The following is a 14,756-nucleotide window of genomic DNA, read 5'->3' on the forward strand; positions in this document are numbered from 1 at the left end:
GAGAGGGAAGGACGTTGTCGGATGACAGAGACTTGGCAGGCCGCTACTTGGCACGAAGGAGGGGCACGAAGGAGGAGGGGAGCGACAGCGAAACAATGTCTCGAGATAAACCAATTCTCAATGGCGTCACAAATCGCGGCGATGACGAATGCACTACTGTGCACGTGTTACTGTTGTGTACACGTGTTACCGTTGTGTACACGTGTTACTGTTGTCATATATAAAAATAATAATTACACCTAAAACAATTGCACCAAAAATATGTTACATTACAGCATATTTTAGCTCACCTTCAAAACTACCGAGTCGTCCTGCAATTGTCACTGTTCTGCGCGAACCGCCTTCATTTGCGTTGGAGACCTAATGCATTTCTGTCGCAGGCCTGGCCATTTCGACAGTTTTTTTCCTCCCCCTGCAACGCTGAACTCCCTCCCCCTGTGCGCAAGCGTTTTCCTCACTCGCCAGCCTGTCGGCCCAAATTTGGAGCAGGCGGAAAAAACTAGGAGCATAGGCCAAAGTTACAAGTACTGTAGCATAGCGGAGGAGTACATGAGGACAATTGTACGCATCTCTGGATATCTCAGAGAGATGGTCTCACCAAACACGTAAATCGTTTCGCTCGGGGAGTTGCTGTCTTTCCTCGCAAGCAGCGGGTCCATGAATTCGGCCGGAGCATCAAACTCCTCGACTACACTAATGGCAAGCGTGAGCTGAGCGACTAAGGCTAGCACGGCGGTTTCTAGAATATGGCCGTTCTCCGTGACTAGACAGACGAGGTACGTGGCTATTAGTACGGCGCCCATGACTAGTGGGGCATTGTGCGAGTACACGGTGCTTGAAATGTATACAATTCCCAAAGACATAAGGGCACACAAAGCGACGACAGCAAAGACAGACTTGCGAATGAGAGTTCCCTCGCCCTTCGCCTCAGCAAAAAACATGCGATCGGTGGCAGCGCGGCTGAGACGCATGACCTCCAATGTGATGTCAGCGGCCTCCAACAAGGCGAGGAACAGGCCGACGACGATGGCATATGCGCCGTAGAGCTTGACGAAAGAGGCGTCAGCCGGGGCGCCGAAGAAACAACGGACGATGGCGCCCAGGATGCCGCCGAACTCGAGGTAGCCGGTGGCGGCGGCAACGGCGCCGCTCGCCTGGACTGAACCAAACAGAAAGGTCCAGACGCAGGAGAAGACACCCGCATCAACCGGAAGGTGAACAGCCGAGAGCAGAGTGCGTAGGGTTAGCAGCGAGAGGCGCAGGATGAGAGGGCGGCCCACTCCAACGCCGAGGAAAGAGGCGGCGGCTGGCGCGTAAAGAAGCAACGTACAGATAACTGAGGAAAGCGCAAAGCTGAAAGCGAAACAGATAGTTCGGTACAAGTACATTTCCAACGCAAATCTTGCCAAAAAAAGCTGCCTCCGTGCCCCTATGCGAGATCGGCACGTAGAGCTGAAATTTTTCGAAGCAGACCCTCGTCCTCTTTGGCTAGCAGCTCATTGAAAGCATGCGCCAGAACAATGATAGTATACGCATGAAGCAAGTAGAAATATCGACTGCGGGGCCGTGTGGGATAACTCCTCTCCGCCCTGGGTTGGGTGAGAGGCGGAGGCTTTAGCGAGGGAGCACGCGGCGCGGACGCGACGCGCCAATTGAACCGATCGGACGAGCTCGCGAAAAGGGAGTGGCTCACTGGCCGGTTACGCGCAGTCGCCCCGTGGTGCGTAAACGGGAGCGACCGGTAACGGGTTAGAAGCCAGCGCGCGCGGCGGACAACCGAAACGGACGTACGTAGGCGCAAAAGGGACGGGGGCGAGCTTGCCCCCGTTTACTGGTGGGGACGGGTGCCAGGTCTTAACCCCGCAGGGGGACGCCTCGGACACCTGTCCCAGTACAGTAGTACAGTACCTGCCGCCTAGTGCGTGCCGGGTACTGTACACAATTAAAAAACTAGCGCCATAATTGCTACTACCGCACGGCCGCTGCTACTACACGTGTGCACCACTGTACACGCGTGTTGCTTACAGACTACCGCACGGACGACACGTGTGCTAACGTACACGTACGCCAGATTACGACCGCTCGGCATGCGCGCGCGCTCGCTACACGTGGGCACAGCCGCCCACGTGTATACCGTATACGGCCGTCCGATGACCTCCGCGCGCTCGCGCCGGTCATTATACTACAGGCCGCAGAAGAGTGACGGACGTCACTGAAGACGACATTCATTGTGTGGTATAACTACCTTCGTCCCGACCACTCGGAACGAGGGGGGTTGGAGGTAAGGGAGCGCGCGACGCTGGGTAACCCACGCGAGCGCGAACCGTACGGAAGGACTCGAAAAGAGGGAAGGCTCACGTGGCCGGTGACGCGCAGCCGGTCGGTGGTGTCAGATCCGGACGGCCGGTCACGGGTTAGAAGCCTGAGACTTAGAGGTAAAACCGGACGGAGTTAGCAAAAAGCCGTAAAGGGAAGGGAGGCGAGTCTGCCTCCGTTTACTGGAACGGGGCAGGTGCCCCCGGTCTTAACCCCTAAGTGGGACGCCAGGACACCTGTCCCGCTACAGTAGCTGTTACTTACTGTATACCAGCTACTGTGCTAAATTGGCTAATTTGTGCCATTAACTACTAATTACTAATTACTTACCGTTCGGATCCTACACGTGTAACCAGCGGGGTACTACTGTACTCCGCACCGGCTGTGTGCTGTAAATATAACTCCTTACAGTTCTTCTCGCGCTTACAACCATCGTACTGTATCCCGGGGCGGCAGCGGTGGCGCCGTTGCCTTCGCGCCGTTGTACTACACATTGCATCAAGTCGTTGAAAGGTTCTATCTAGTTTCTACAAGATGTCCGAGAACCTCTTGCAGCAAGTGGAATTGCAAGAAGGGAACAAGTACAGTAATCCGTGTTTGCGTTTCGACATAAGAGTCCCAACAATTAGTCCTACACTCCGCTAGTAAGTAACGCACGAACACTCGTCCACAGAATCATTTCATACGCAAAATGATTCCGAGGAGCTGCTCGCACCGTCCTCATTGTAGTACTGATGCGCAGAGCAGGAGCAAGCGTAGCTGCTATCTCGAGAAGGTTCCGAGCTTTGCTCGGATGGATATAATTCGCCCACGCTTGCAAGTACTGATGGACACCTTTCTCGGAGAATCTCTTCGGCGCCTGCAAGTCGCAAAAAGGATGAGATATACACGCACATTCCCAGTCGAAGACAAACATCCCCTCATCGGTAGAAACGGCCTATCGGTGAGCCCAATTGTAATACTCAAAGTCGCCGTGTACGAGCGTCATCGGCATGTTGCCAGAATCGAGCTCTGCGCATAACTTCCGAACAATACGAGGTAGGTCTTCAGTGCACAAATCGTTTTTGCGCATAATCTCGCTGAACGTTGGGTGCATGATCCAGTCGTCCACTTGTTCCGCAAGGTTAGCAAGGGAGCAATCCAGAACTCCGTTACTCTTCAACTCGTCGATATGCTGTATAGCTCGTGTTTGAATTTTCGCAAGCTTACCAAGAGCAATTTCGGTCTCCTTTGCAGAAGTGGCGGGGACAGTGAGGAATTCTCTAGTAACAACACAACGGAGACTCTCATCTACAGCAACAACATCAACCGTATCGGCCGCAAATAGATTGGCAATGCATTTAGTGATCGTCTGTTCCGGACAGCCAGGCGGTGCAGATTTGATGTAGAACCAGCCACCGGATGTGTTCACTTTAAACAACAACGCCATCGATGTCCAAGCATGACGTTGCACTTGAGAGGTCGGGGCGAGACCCTGACTGCGGACAATGGCCCTCAAATATGGTGCGCCTCCCTCAATCCATGTGTGTTGACAAGAAGGGCTGGTTTTGGAGAGTTGTTCCAAGGAATTTGCACACGACTGTAACAGGTTCACGATAAGCACATACGCAATCTGATAATCACCCGTGTATTCTTCCTTGCACAGCAGGTCGTGAAAGGTCCGAGCGTCATTCCATTCATACTCATTTGGATCGGTGCAAGCAAAATCGATCAACAACGGTGTTGTTACGAGTGAGAGATAAACGCGACCATCCGGGTTGTACATAAAACTGGTTCCATCGTCTTCTCTCGGCAGCAATTCGGCGACTGTTTGAAAGGTTGGGTTTCGTGAACAAGCTTTAACGGAAGAAGCAAGATCGTTGCAACACTGGGATGGACTGTAATCTGCCTCACTTTCATAAGTGAAAGTCGGAAGATGACAAGCGTCGTCGATAACAGTCGTGAGTACCCTGCAAGGGGATTTCTGAAAGCACAGAACGTAGGCGATAATTGCGTCAGAAGAACAGATGCCTGTGCTAGACTGGCCTAAAGCGGCAGGAGAGCTCATCCGAGCTCGGCAGCATGGGACGCAGACCGCACGAGCAATGAGGGCCTCCTTTAAGACAGCATGGACGGGCATGTTTGGACATGTATGGACGTCAGCGTGCACCTGATTGGTCCATTTAATACTTTTCTTAACAGTATGATGGCGCACACAAAGTTAAAATAATGGAATCTGTCGCTACCAACGTGCCATACGAGAGCACACCATTGGCTGTCGCCTACCGCATAAGTGCGATTGAATTCAATCTTGATCCAATTTAGCATACATTAAAATTCAATTGAATCATTTTATTGACGTCCCTGAATGCCAGTACACGGGGATCGCGATATAGTGCCTCCCTCTGTCAGTGGGCCGAAAACGGCACTATATCGAACGAGGCACTGTAAGATAATGAGATTTGCGGCTTTTTTGCGGCCACTTTCTTGCATCACTGCTCAGAAAGACCGTTCGCTTCCCTATCGATAGCCCGGTATGATGCACCCCTTGAGCCAATTTACGGATCACGGCGCGCTGACACAATACATTAAATTATTGGACATGTAATATTTTCAAAATCGCAAACATATACATCCAAACATGGCTGTCCATGCTGTCTTAAAGGAGGCCCTGAAGAGCCCAGCCCGACTACGGTTCTCCTCGCTTTGAAGAAAACCAAAGATCTTTAATTCAGAAAAATTTCTTAAACTTGGATGAATTTTCTAAACCTTTTAGGTGGAAGAGGAAACAAAACTCCAATCCGTGTATAAAATAATGTAAATATTATCATTTCTATAAATAGCCTAAAATGAGAAAAAACAATATTATCCGTCTCTCCAACGCAAATCGATAATCTCCCATCTATAATCCTGTATGATTGCCTACTGCCGACTGCGATCCGAAATACAAGGGGAAGTAGGCATTCACAGAGTGTTCACAAAGTGCGAAAAATCAGGAGTTCAGAATGTCTTGCCGTGGTGCGAAACCCGGTTTTACTGTAGCAATCCCCTGAAACAGAGATGGCCCACAAGCATCGAGGATGATACGTGAAATGGTGCTTTGGCTGGGCTCGCGAAGCAAACGAAAGCGAGATCTAGGGCCAACGCACGAGACAAGCTTGAATTGGCACTGTTCCTCGGGTTCGAAGGCGTTCGCCCCCGTCAAACAAATCTTGTTTCTGCTGCAAGGTAAGCGAATAGTGCATTCGAGAACCATTTGGAACCATTGTGAGAAATGGAGGGACGGGATGATAGAGGAGTTTGGCAGGCATCCACGGATACGTGAGTACGGTACGGCAGAGGCTCGATCTCAGCTTCGGATGAAAGGCAAATGGCGGGAGACAAACAATTTGCTTATATTTTTCCTACCGTTTGGCAATATAGATAGACTAATACGTGCATACAGCCCTCTAGTGTCTAGACGACAAGTGACCTCATATGAGGTCATTTTCAACTTATTTTTTCCCGACTTGCTCGCTCAACATGAAGGAAAAAGATACTCTCGCCACTGCAGTTGACTTTTGCGTTGCGGAAGGGTGGAGTTTGGTGAGATCTGCACGTCTTTTCCAGCCATTTTCAGAATGCCTCAAAAAGAAGCTTTTTCGAACAACCTCAAAACGTTATGTGTTGATATCTTCGAGAGCAAAAGGCCTGTTTAAAATATCAACCGAAGACCGAAATGTCACTAGATTTTTAGGCTTTCTGTGTATTCACAAATGCTATCCCAATGTTTTGCAGGATGTTATTGCCGAGGGCATATAAATACGTTAAAGAAATGGTGTCTAATGTAGAATAGTGGCTGTCGCCAGCTATGAGCTAGCTCGAGGAAGAGGTAACAACCAATAGGGGGTGTCCCGCCATAGATCTGGACTGTGGTAGAGCAAAGGGGAAGTACGTCGGCCGACTGTAAAAGCACGACGTACTGGTCGAAGTGCGGACCCGGAATGCCACCAGCACTGGAAGGGTTGGTGTAAGAACACACAAAACAGGGGGGAACCCGAGCCTAAAGACTAGTGTCAGACACGGGCGGAGCGCCAAGTAGCGGAAACTTCTAGATGGAACGAGCGGGACAGATGTCAATAGTGCCGCCAAGGCTAGAGGCTTGTCGTAGCCCGCGACTTGACAATCGTCACAATACAGGGAGAGAGAAATAGGTCGTGCGACAGTAATACGCCTAGGTTAGAGGCTAGTTTTAACCCGCGTAGTCGCAAAGACGGAGGAATGGAAAAGGTAAAGTAAAGGCAACAGACGCCAGGGAAACGTCGCAAGACAGATGCCGACAATGTGGCCTAAGTCAGAGGCTTGTCTTGACCCGCCGTGTCGCACCGTCGAAGGAAATCCGTTCCCAAAAGATCCTTGACTGTTTACTGTCATTGCCCGGCGCCGTCGCTTAAATAAGCGAGGTCGCGGGGTCTTGGACATTGTCCATCCTACGGTACTACTGTACTCTATGGTGCAATGCACTGTACTATGCTATTACTACTGTACCTTGTCATATCCAACCTCCGGACTGTACTGTATACAGTACATCATCGGCTTGTAATGCCCACGTGTAGTCGCGCGCTTGTAAGGCACACGTGTCGTCCATCGGTCTGTAATGCCCACGTGTAGGCACGCGTCTGTAAGGCACACGTATCGTCCATCGGCCTGTAATGCCCACGTGTAGTTCGTCCGCCTGTAAGGCACACATGTAGTCCATCGGCCTGTAATGCCACGTGTACACCCGAATATCGCAAATAGTCTAGGCTGTACTATTCAAAGTTCAACGTCAAAACAGGCCCTCACTGATTTTACTGCAGCCTATGCTAATATGTGCAACGACACTATATGCAGGACAAACGCAATTAGCATAGACTAATTATTTAAATATATTACAATAGTGCAGGCTACACTATTTCCTCGTTTACTGAATGGGCCAATCAAATCACGAGCAACATACCTCGTCGGCAGTTATTCTCTTTATAGGTCATCAACAACTGGTGCTCCCTCAAAGTGTGTTCGGTATTTGTTAACAATCTCCTGCAGCTTCGGGAAAAGCTGTCGTTCCGCCCACTGCCCATTGATATTTAAAGCAAGACCAGTCCGTATCATCGCCTTTCGTGCGAAACGAATGCCGCCTCTGTCGCGCATAGAATTGAACTCGCGAACTGCAGCGGCAGCAAGACGAAGATAAAAGTATTTGCCTGGGTTAGGAATTTTCCCTGAAAGCGGCGCAAACCCGTCCTTCATGATCACCTCCATCTTGTACTTATCCCAACGCGACCTCCATGCATCCTTTAATTTTTGAATAACAAATGAGTCCGCTGACTGGATCAAATCGGTCGCATTGGGTGGGAAAAATCGCACTTCAGTGTTGATAGAATTCAATGCCGCCGCTAAAGTTGTAGATGCTCCATGTCCACTGCAGTTGTCTACAAACAAAATACGCTTGCGGCCATGAGGAAGAGGCCGGATGACCTTTTTCTCGGAGAGGTACTGGGTGAAGACGGTTCTTTTCATGCAATCTTTAGGCCCATAACGGTACGAAACCCCGAGGATATTGTCAGGAACCCGTTGTATAGGATAACTTCTATTCGCGTTTTGGAAAATCATAAACGGAGCTTCAATAATTGCGTCCTTACCGCCTGAAATCCTTACCATCATAGTCATTCCCTCAGAGCCAGAGACAACATCAGAATATTTAACCTCTGAGTCGCCACACTTCCCCAATGTCCTATTGTTATCGATGTTGATAAGGAAGTGCGTTTCATCTGCGTTACAGATATCATTCTCGTCAATAGCACCCGAGCGAAAATCCCTAGCAACGACTCCGAGGTGGAACGCAACATCTCGCTCAATCTGTGCCTGCTTCCCTGCTGACACCATAAATTTCCCAGTTTGCGCTCTGCTGACAATATGATATCGGTTCATGAACCCCTATACCCAACGTGCAGTTATCATATCGACAATTGATTTTTGGGATTTTTCGTCTATCATATTTACATGATAATCTACTTTTCTGGACTCCTTCACGAGATGCAATGAGAGATGATGTAGCAACTTAGCACTGAATCTCAATCCTGTCTTCCGCAACCTATCAAAATCTTCCAGAAGCGCAATATGCAGAGCTTCAACCCAAACGGCACGTTTGCGCCCTCTTCCCGTCCGAGCCTTGATATACAGTCGTTCGAATCCCACTCTTGTCACCCGGGTTATCAAAAGGGGTATGCCACGGTTGTCCACACTTCTCGAATAGGACAAAAATTCTTCTCGCGCCGCCCAGAGCCTGTTCTCCTTCCCGCTGTTCGCCTTTGCGTTACCTCTGAACAGCATGGGGAAGCGACGAATGGCACGCGATGCAATGTGTCCCGCGCCATATGTGCTTGCGGCGTCAACGATCCATGTGACAACACGAATACGCTCAGCATGGGTTAGTAAATTTTGTAGTGCTCGGGTCGGTACAGGGGCCAAGGGTGTAGCATTCATAGATGCCCGGGCGGATTGGGTGCCGTTGGCAGGAGGGGGAAGGGATGAGTTCGGGATTGGAGCCGTGAGGAGAGAGGGGGTGTGGCGGTTATGGAGGGGTGTCATGAGGACATGTGAGGCATTTGCAGGGGTGAGACAGGCGATTGCGGCTATAGATGTGTTGGTAGTAGCTCGGTTAAGAGCCCGAATAATAGGCAATGCAGAGCAGTCCATGTTCAGGACAAAGACTTCGGTGATAGTTTTTGCGATTGTTGTCTGGAGGTGCCGAGATAATGAGGCTTTTATAGAGCTTTTTTACCCTTTTGATGTGCTTAGAAAGGTATGAACTCGGATACAAGAGCTTCCCGCCAACGTCTGTGTCTGAGGGACCGTTTCGGTTTCGCTTCTTGTTTGTTTGGCGCGTCTCCACTAATATACGTGAAGTAATTATTAGTGTAGTCTACAGTAAAAGCATTTTCAATAAAGAACACCTCACAGAAGTTACTGCAGCCTATACTAATATGTGTATCGACACTATTAGCCCACCCAGACTATTTGCGGTATTCGGGTGTAGCCGTGCGCCTGTAACTCACACATGTAGTCCGTCGGCCTGTAATGCCCACGTGTAGCCGTGCGCCTGTAAGGAACACATGTAGTCCATCGGCCTGTGATGCCCACGTGTAGCCGTGCGCCTGTAAGGCACCTGCGGCGGCGGGTGCTGTACAAATTACAAATCTGGGCTGTGATACCACACGGCCCCCCGCCCAAACCGAAGCCGTCCCGGCGCTGCACTTGATTATGACAACGATCTCCTTCTTCTTTTTTTTGTCTGCGTGACGTTGGGTGCGCTTGCGCCCAAGCCGGATGGCCCATTTCATGCGCAAGGGCTCTGCCGCCGAGGTGGGCAATTTCGTGTGGCTCCGGGGCCACGCGGTACCGCGCGAAGTCTTCCAGCAGCGGGACTTGCGTTGGCGATGTGGCAGCGCACCCAAGAACTGGAGATCGGCGAACCGCCTCCCAAGAACTTGGACACCGCAGGCCATGGTCAATCAGCGCTTCGACTACAGCTTCTACGACGACGCTCTGCCGCCCGACTGGCAGTTTGATGTGGCGTTCGCCCGATACGGACGTGAACTGGCATATTGCCGTGCGTTGGCAGCTGCCCGAGCGACGATCGGTTTCTTCGATGATGCCGAGCAGTTCGATCGTCGCTGCTTGTTTGCGAAGGTATCGCTGATCCACCCAACGCATTGGCCCTTCTATGACAACCCCCAGGGCCATCATGTCGACGGTCGTCACAAATATATGCCTCAATCATGGCGTCGGTGGGAACGTTCATCACGACACCGGTTTGGCGTGTTCGCCGCTGTGCAGCATGGAGAGATTTTTGGTCTGCGATCGGAGGTTGTGAGGCAACGATGGCCGCGGGTCCCGAAAGGTTGGGAGACGTTGGAGGTTCCTCTATGGGTGCCGGTCGGCACGCCACCTGTCGTGACGTATTTGGGAATCGGCTTGGCAGTAGCAAGCCTTGACGATTGCCTCGGGAAACTTTTGTACACAGAGTTTGCTTGGCTCGCGGCAACGGAGGCAATCCATGTAGCCCGACAAGGCCGTTTGCTTCGGTTTTCCCCTTCCTTAATTGCGGCAATTCGCAGAGTTGGCGTTGATGCCATTTGTTTTGGTCACGATGACCACATGGTCGAGTTAGAAGCACTCCTTCACGAAATGGAAGTCATCCGATGGGACCGCGTGTGGCGGTGTAACGGAAAGGTTCCACAGTATAACCATTACGGTACCCCGGTGTATGACTCGGGTGATTATGTCGAGTTCGACGCGCAACGATGGGCAACACAAATGCCGGATGCGATGTACATCCAAGAAGATTGTGACGGACGTCCATGCGAACCAATTCCATCTACAGGCGTGTTGCATACGGGTTTTCTTAACCACTGCGTGCCAAATCCGGTCCTGGCACCATGGGAGTGCGTTCGTGAGGATGCGGGTAGTAACAGCAGACGGGAGAGAAAGAATCGTCGGGGTGTGGGACATCACAACAGGACAGCATCGGCGTCGGTTGAAGCACGCGAACTGTCCTCATCGACTCCTCTGGATGGCCATACTGGCACTGTAGAGAGTGGCATTTCACAGATTAGATCACTGCTCGTCGAGCGGGGCTTGCAGCCGAGGATGGCATCTGTCGGTATCGCACTGCCATCATCTGCCAGTGGTGTAGTCGACGTAATTGAAACCCTATTGCGCAGTAGCCCTTTGGGCAGCCTTGTGACAGCCTGTCCCTCATACCCCGCGAGCAGGGAGGAGATCAAAGATCTGGATGCGCCTGTGGATATCGAGATTGATATTTCGCAAGGCATTCCCCCTCTCCAGATTCCCCGCACGACATACGTCTCTGTTGAACCGGCGCACGCCTTGCCTCAGCCGGTTATCGATCTCACGACTGAATAAATTCTAGATAGCCCCTTTTCTTGACCTTCTCCTATTTTCTCGACTGTTCCATCCGACACTTGCCAAAGCCATTTTTGTAAAAGGCTTTGGGATACCAGGACTTTTTTTTGACTAATGTGTCGTAGCCAGAAGATGGCGAAGGTGTTCTGGAACCTGGCGGCCCCGTCGGCGGAAATAGCGGACAACGGAGTTGAAAGGCAAATTACGCCCTGGTTCCCAAGTGTCACCCGACTCATCATAACCAGTCCATCGGACTCTGAATCGATCGTTTCGATCATTATACGCGACAATTGCGTCAAATGAGTGCTCTTTTCTTCTGCCGTCTATGGCATATTCCGCCTCAGAGATTTCTGATCTTCGAAGGCAAGAGAAGGGTCTCCGATGTTTTACAGAAATGTCTTCTGACGGCGTCCTATCACCCTGCTCATCATAGGAATTATTCCTAGTCTCATGATGGGCTGATTGACTGCCGCTGGCCGCGGGCAGGTTGGGGGTTCCGTCTTCAGACTCATTGTCGTTTTCGACTTCTCTTGTAATTCTTGCTTGGACTGTCTTTTTTGAAACCCGGTCCCTGGTTACCGTCTCGGTGAGGCCATCACGAATAATAGTGACTGTGTGTGATGTCGCTCCGGTGACCTCAAATGGTCCATCTGCTTTTGGCTGTAGCTTGTTCCTGGAAACCCCTCCACTTTCAGTACGTAGCGGTACTTGTCTCTTCACGAACACTTTGTCCCCAACATCCGCTGGGGATGCTATTTTTCTGACATGCTTGTCGTAATTTTCCTTGTATCGTGTCTGAGCTGCTCTTAGCGTGTCGGTGGCTCCGTCCATGAGACTTTTAAGATGATCCATCAGCCCCATACGTTCGCCTCGAGTTTCTGCCGTTGTGCCATTCTCGGGAATGTTTTCCAAGGCCACGGGCCCTGGAGGTCGTGACAACACAAGTTCGAATGGTGTACATCCCGTGCTGCGATGTACTTGCGTGTTATACGCGTACGTCAGAGGACCACAGTATTCATCTCATTTCTTTTGATGTTCCACGACGTAGTGGCGTATGCCCGATAATATGGTTCGGTTGAACCGTTCCACTTGACCATTGGTCTGAGGGTGATACGCAGTGGTAAAGCGATTGCGAATCCCCATGATTTGACAAATCTTTTGGAAGAACTTCGACGCCAATTGACCACCGTTATCGGATAGAAGATAGGCAGGTGGTCCATACGGATAAATCCAATTCTCGACGAAGGCTCTTGCCACTGTCATTGATGTGATGCTTTTCAGCGGTATCGCTCTTGTCATCTTCGAGAACCGATCTGAGATGACCAAAAGGTATTGGTTCCCTCTTGTCAATCGGGGTAGAGGTCCCAAAATGTCGATGGCGACGAACTCTAGCGCCCTTCTCGCGGGGAAGAGTTAAAAAATGTAGAGTGCTTGCGCAATTGTACTCTTTTGCGGGCGCATGAGTCACATTGTCTCACGCAGGCGTGACATTCCAATGCCATGGAAGGCCAGTAGAACGTGCGTCGCATTGTATAGAACATCTTTGTACCCCCAGGATGACCTGATGTTCTTGTATAGTGGCATAGGTAAAGAATCTTTTGCCTTAACATGGTCGGTACGACAATTTGTCTGCAGTCGTGGAAAGGGGCAACGCGGACCAGGAGACCGCGGTCGTCGACGTCGAAGCGACTTGTTTCGTCATTATCGACTTTCTCTTTCAACATTTGACAGTATCTGTCGTTAGCTTGAGAGATCACCAGCTCTTCGATTCGGACTGGAGATAGATCTGTGTTCTCAGCGTTCACGACGCAGATCCCCTCGTCATTGAAATCTAACGTGATTGCATCGCGTCTGAGCTCGATCTTGACATCTTCGTCATCTTGATCTTCATCCATCCAAACGCTGTTCTCTTGAACCCAGAAACAAGGAATGTCTGAGTCAGGTTCGACCGCACACCCGCCAAATGTCGGCAGCCTTGACACAGCGTCTGCAATGCAATTCACAGCCCCTTTGCGGTACTTGATTGTGGAATCGAACTCCAGTAGGCGGAGACGCCATCGACCAAGCCTGCCACTGGCGTCTGTTAGACTCATCATCCACTTTAAATATTGATGGTCTGTGTAGAGCTCGAAGTGCTTCCGCTCGAGATATGGTCTCAAAATCTGTACTGCCCAAATTATGGCGAGGCATTCCTTTCGCCGACGCTGTAATTATTTTCCGCTGGGATCAGGGAACGACTCCAAAATCCCGCCGGATGGCGCGTTCCGTCTGGATATGTCTGAAACAGGGCGCAGCCCACTTGTCGCTCGCAAGCATCCGTGTCGACCGAGATTGGAAGGTTTGAGCGCGGTAGCTTGAGAATGGGAGGACTTATAACCGCGGTCTTCAGTAAACCAAAAGCCTTGGACTGTTCAACCGAGAATTTCTCTAATTGGAAAGGCTTCCCCTTTGCTAAAAGTACATTAAGGGGTGCCGCAGTTCTTGCGAAGTTCGGCACGAACCTTCGGTAAACATTGCACATGCCAAGGAAAGAGCGAAGCTCAGTTTGCGTCGTCCGCTCTTGTGCCTTCTTGATGGCATCGGTGTTCTTCTCGGCAACGGCCAAAAGTCCAGGGCGGATGACATGGCCAAGATAGTCGACCGACTCAGCAAAGAAATTACACTTTTCAAGCTTCAGAGAAAGTCCTGCGTCCTGGAGGACTTTCAAAACCTGTTGAACGTGAGTTGAGTGCTCTTCAATGAAATTCGAGAAAATGATGATGTCATCAAAGTACACGAGGCAACTCTTCCACCTATATCCTGATAGTAATATATCTAGTGTTCTCTGGAAGGTGGCTGGAGCATTACACAAGCCAAAGGGCATTCTCCGGAACTGGTAACAACCTTCATGGCATGTAAACGTCGTCTTCTCTCTATCGGCTTCCGCCACGGGGATCTGCCAATAACCACTGTTGCAATCGAGGGTTGTGAAGCATTTAGCGTCCCCCAGCGAGTCCAAGCAGTCTTCCATCTTTGGCAACGGATATGAATCCTTCACAGTGATGGCATTTAGCCTTCTGTAGTCAACGCAGAACCGTAAGAGATCCATCTGATTTGGGCACAAGCACCACCGGGCTAGCCCACTCACTTTGAGCGAGCTCGATGACATCCTTGTCCAGCATCTCCTGTACGGATTCTTTCAAGACTTTCCTGGCCCCAGGACCTGCTCGATATGGCTGGGAGATGACCGGTTTGGCCCCCGGTACCAAGGGATTAGGGGATTAGGGGATATTTCCTTTTATAATATAGAGTAAGGGATTTAGGAGTAGGGTGATTTTTGTACTTTAGGGATTCGGTGGGATTCGGAGATTTAGAGGAGTAGGGGATTCGGTGGGATTCGGAGATTTAGAGGAGTAGGGGTTATCACCGTATATAATATATGTATTCGTACATTGGTAGATTGGTAGATTAGTACGTTGGTAGTTTAGTCTATTGGTAGATTGGTACATTGGTGCATTGGTAGTTTAGTATATTGG

At 50.5% G+C, this 14,756-nt stretch overlaps 2 protein-coding genes; both read right to left on the reverse strand.

The window, feature by feature from the left end:
* Positions 1 to 4,413: 4,413 nt before the first annotated feature.
* Positions 4,414 to 4,623, reverse strand: CHC_T00000635001 (hypothetical protein). Its single transcript, XM_005710272.1, has one exon. It carries the CDS (start codon positions 4,621 to 4,623, stop codon positions 4,414 to 4,416), a length of 210 nt encoding a protein of 69 aa, XP_005710329.1.
* An 8,006-nt stretch (positions 4,624 to 12,629) lies between these two features.
* On the reverse strand, positions 12,630 to 14,329 carry CHC_T00008874001 (retrotransposon protein). XM_005710273.1 has 2 exons: positions 13,418 to 14,329; positions 12,630 to 13,337 (listed from the first exon to the last, which is right to left on the reverse strand). The coding sequence occupies exon 1, from the start codon at positions 14,327 to 14,329 to the stop codon at positions 13,418 to 13,420; it is 912 nt and encodes a 303-aa protein (XP_005710330.1). The 3' UTR covers positions 12,630 to 13,337.
* Between the last annotated feature and the right edge of the window lie 427 nt (positions 14,330 to 14,756).

Source organism: Chondrus crispus, genomic scaffold (genome assembly GCF_000350225.1).
Source record: "Chondrus crispus Stackhouse genomic scaffold, scaffold_549, whole genome shotgun sequence".
NCBI lineage: Eukaryota > Rhodophyta > Florideophyceae > Gigartinales > Gigartinaceae > Chondrus > Chondrus crispus.

Excerpts from the sequence above, each read along its gene's own strand:
- CHC_T00000635001 (XM_005710272.1), bottom strand. The coding sequence starts at position 4,623 with ATGCTAAATTGGATCAAGATTGAATTCAATCGCACTTATGCGGTAGGC.
- CHC_T00008874001 (XM_005710273.1), bottom strand. The coding sequence starts at position 14,329 with ATGGATCTCTTACGGTTCTGCGTTGACTACAGAAGGCTAAATGCCATC.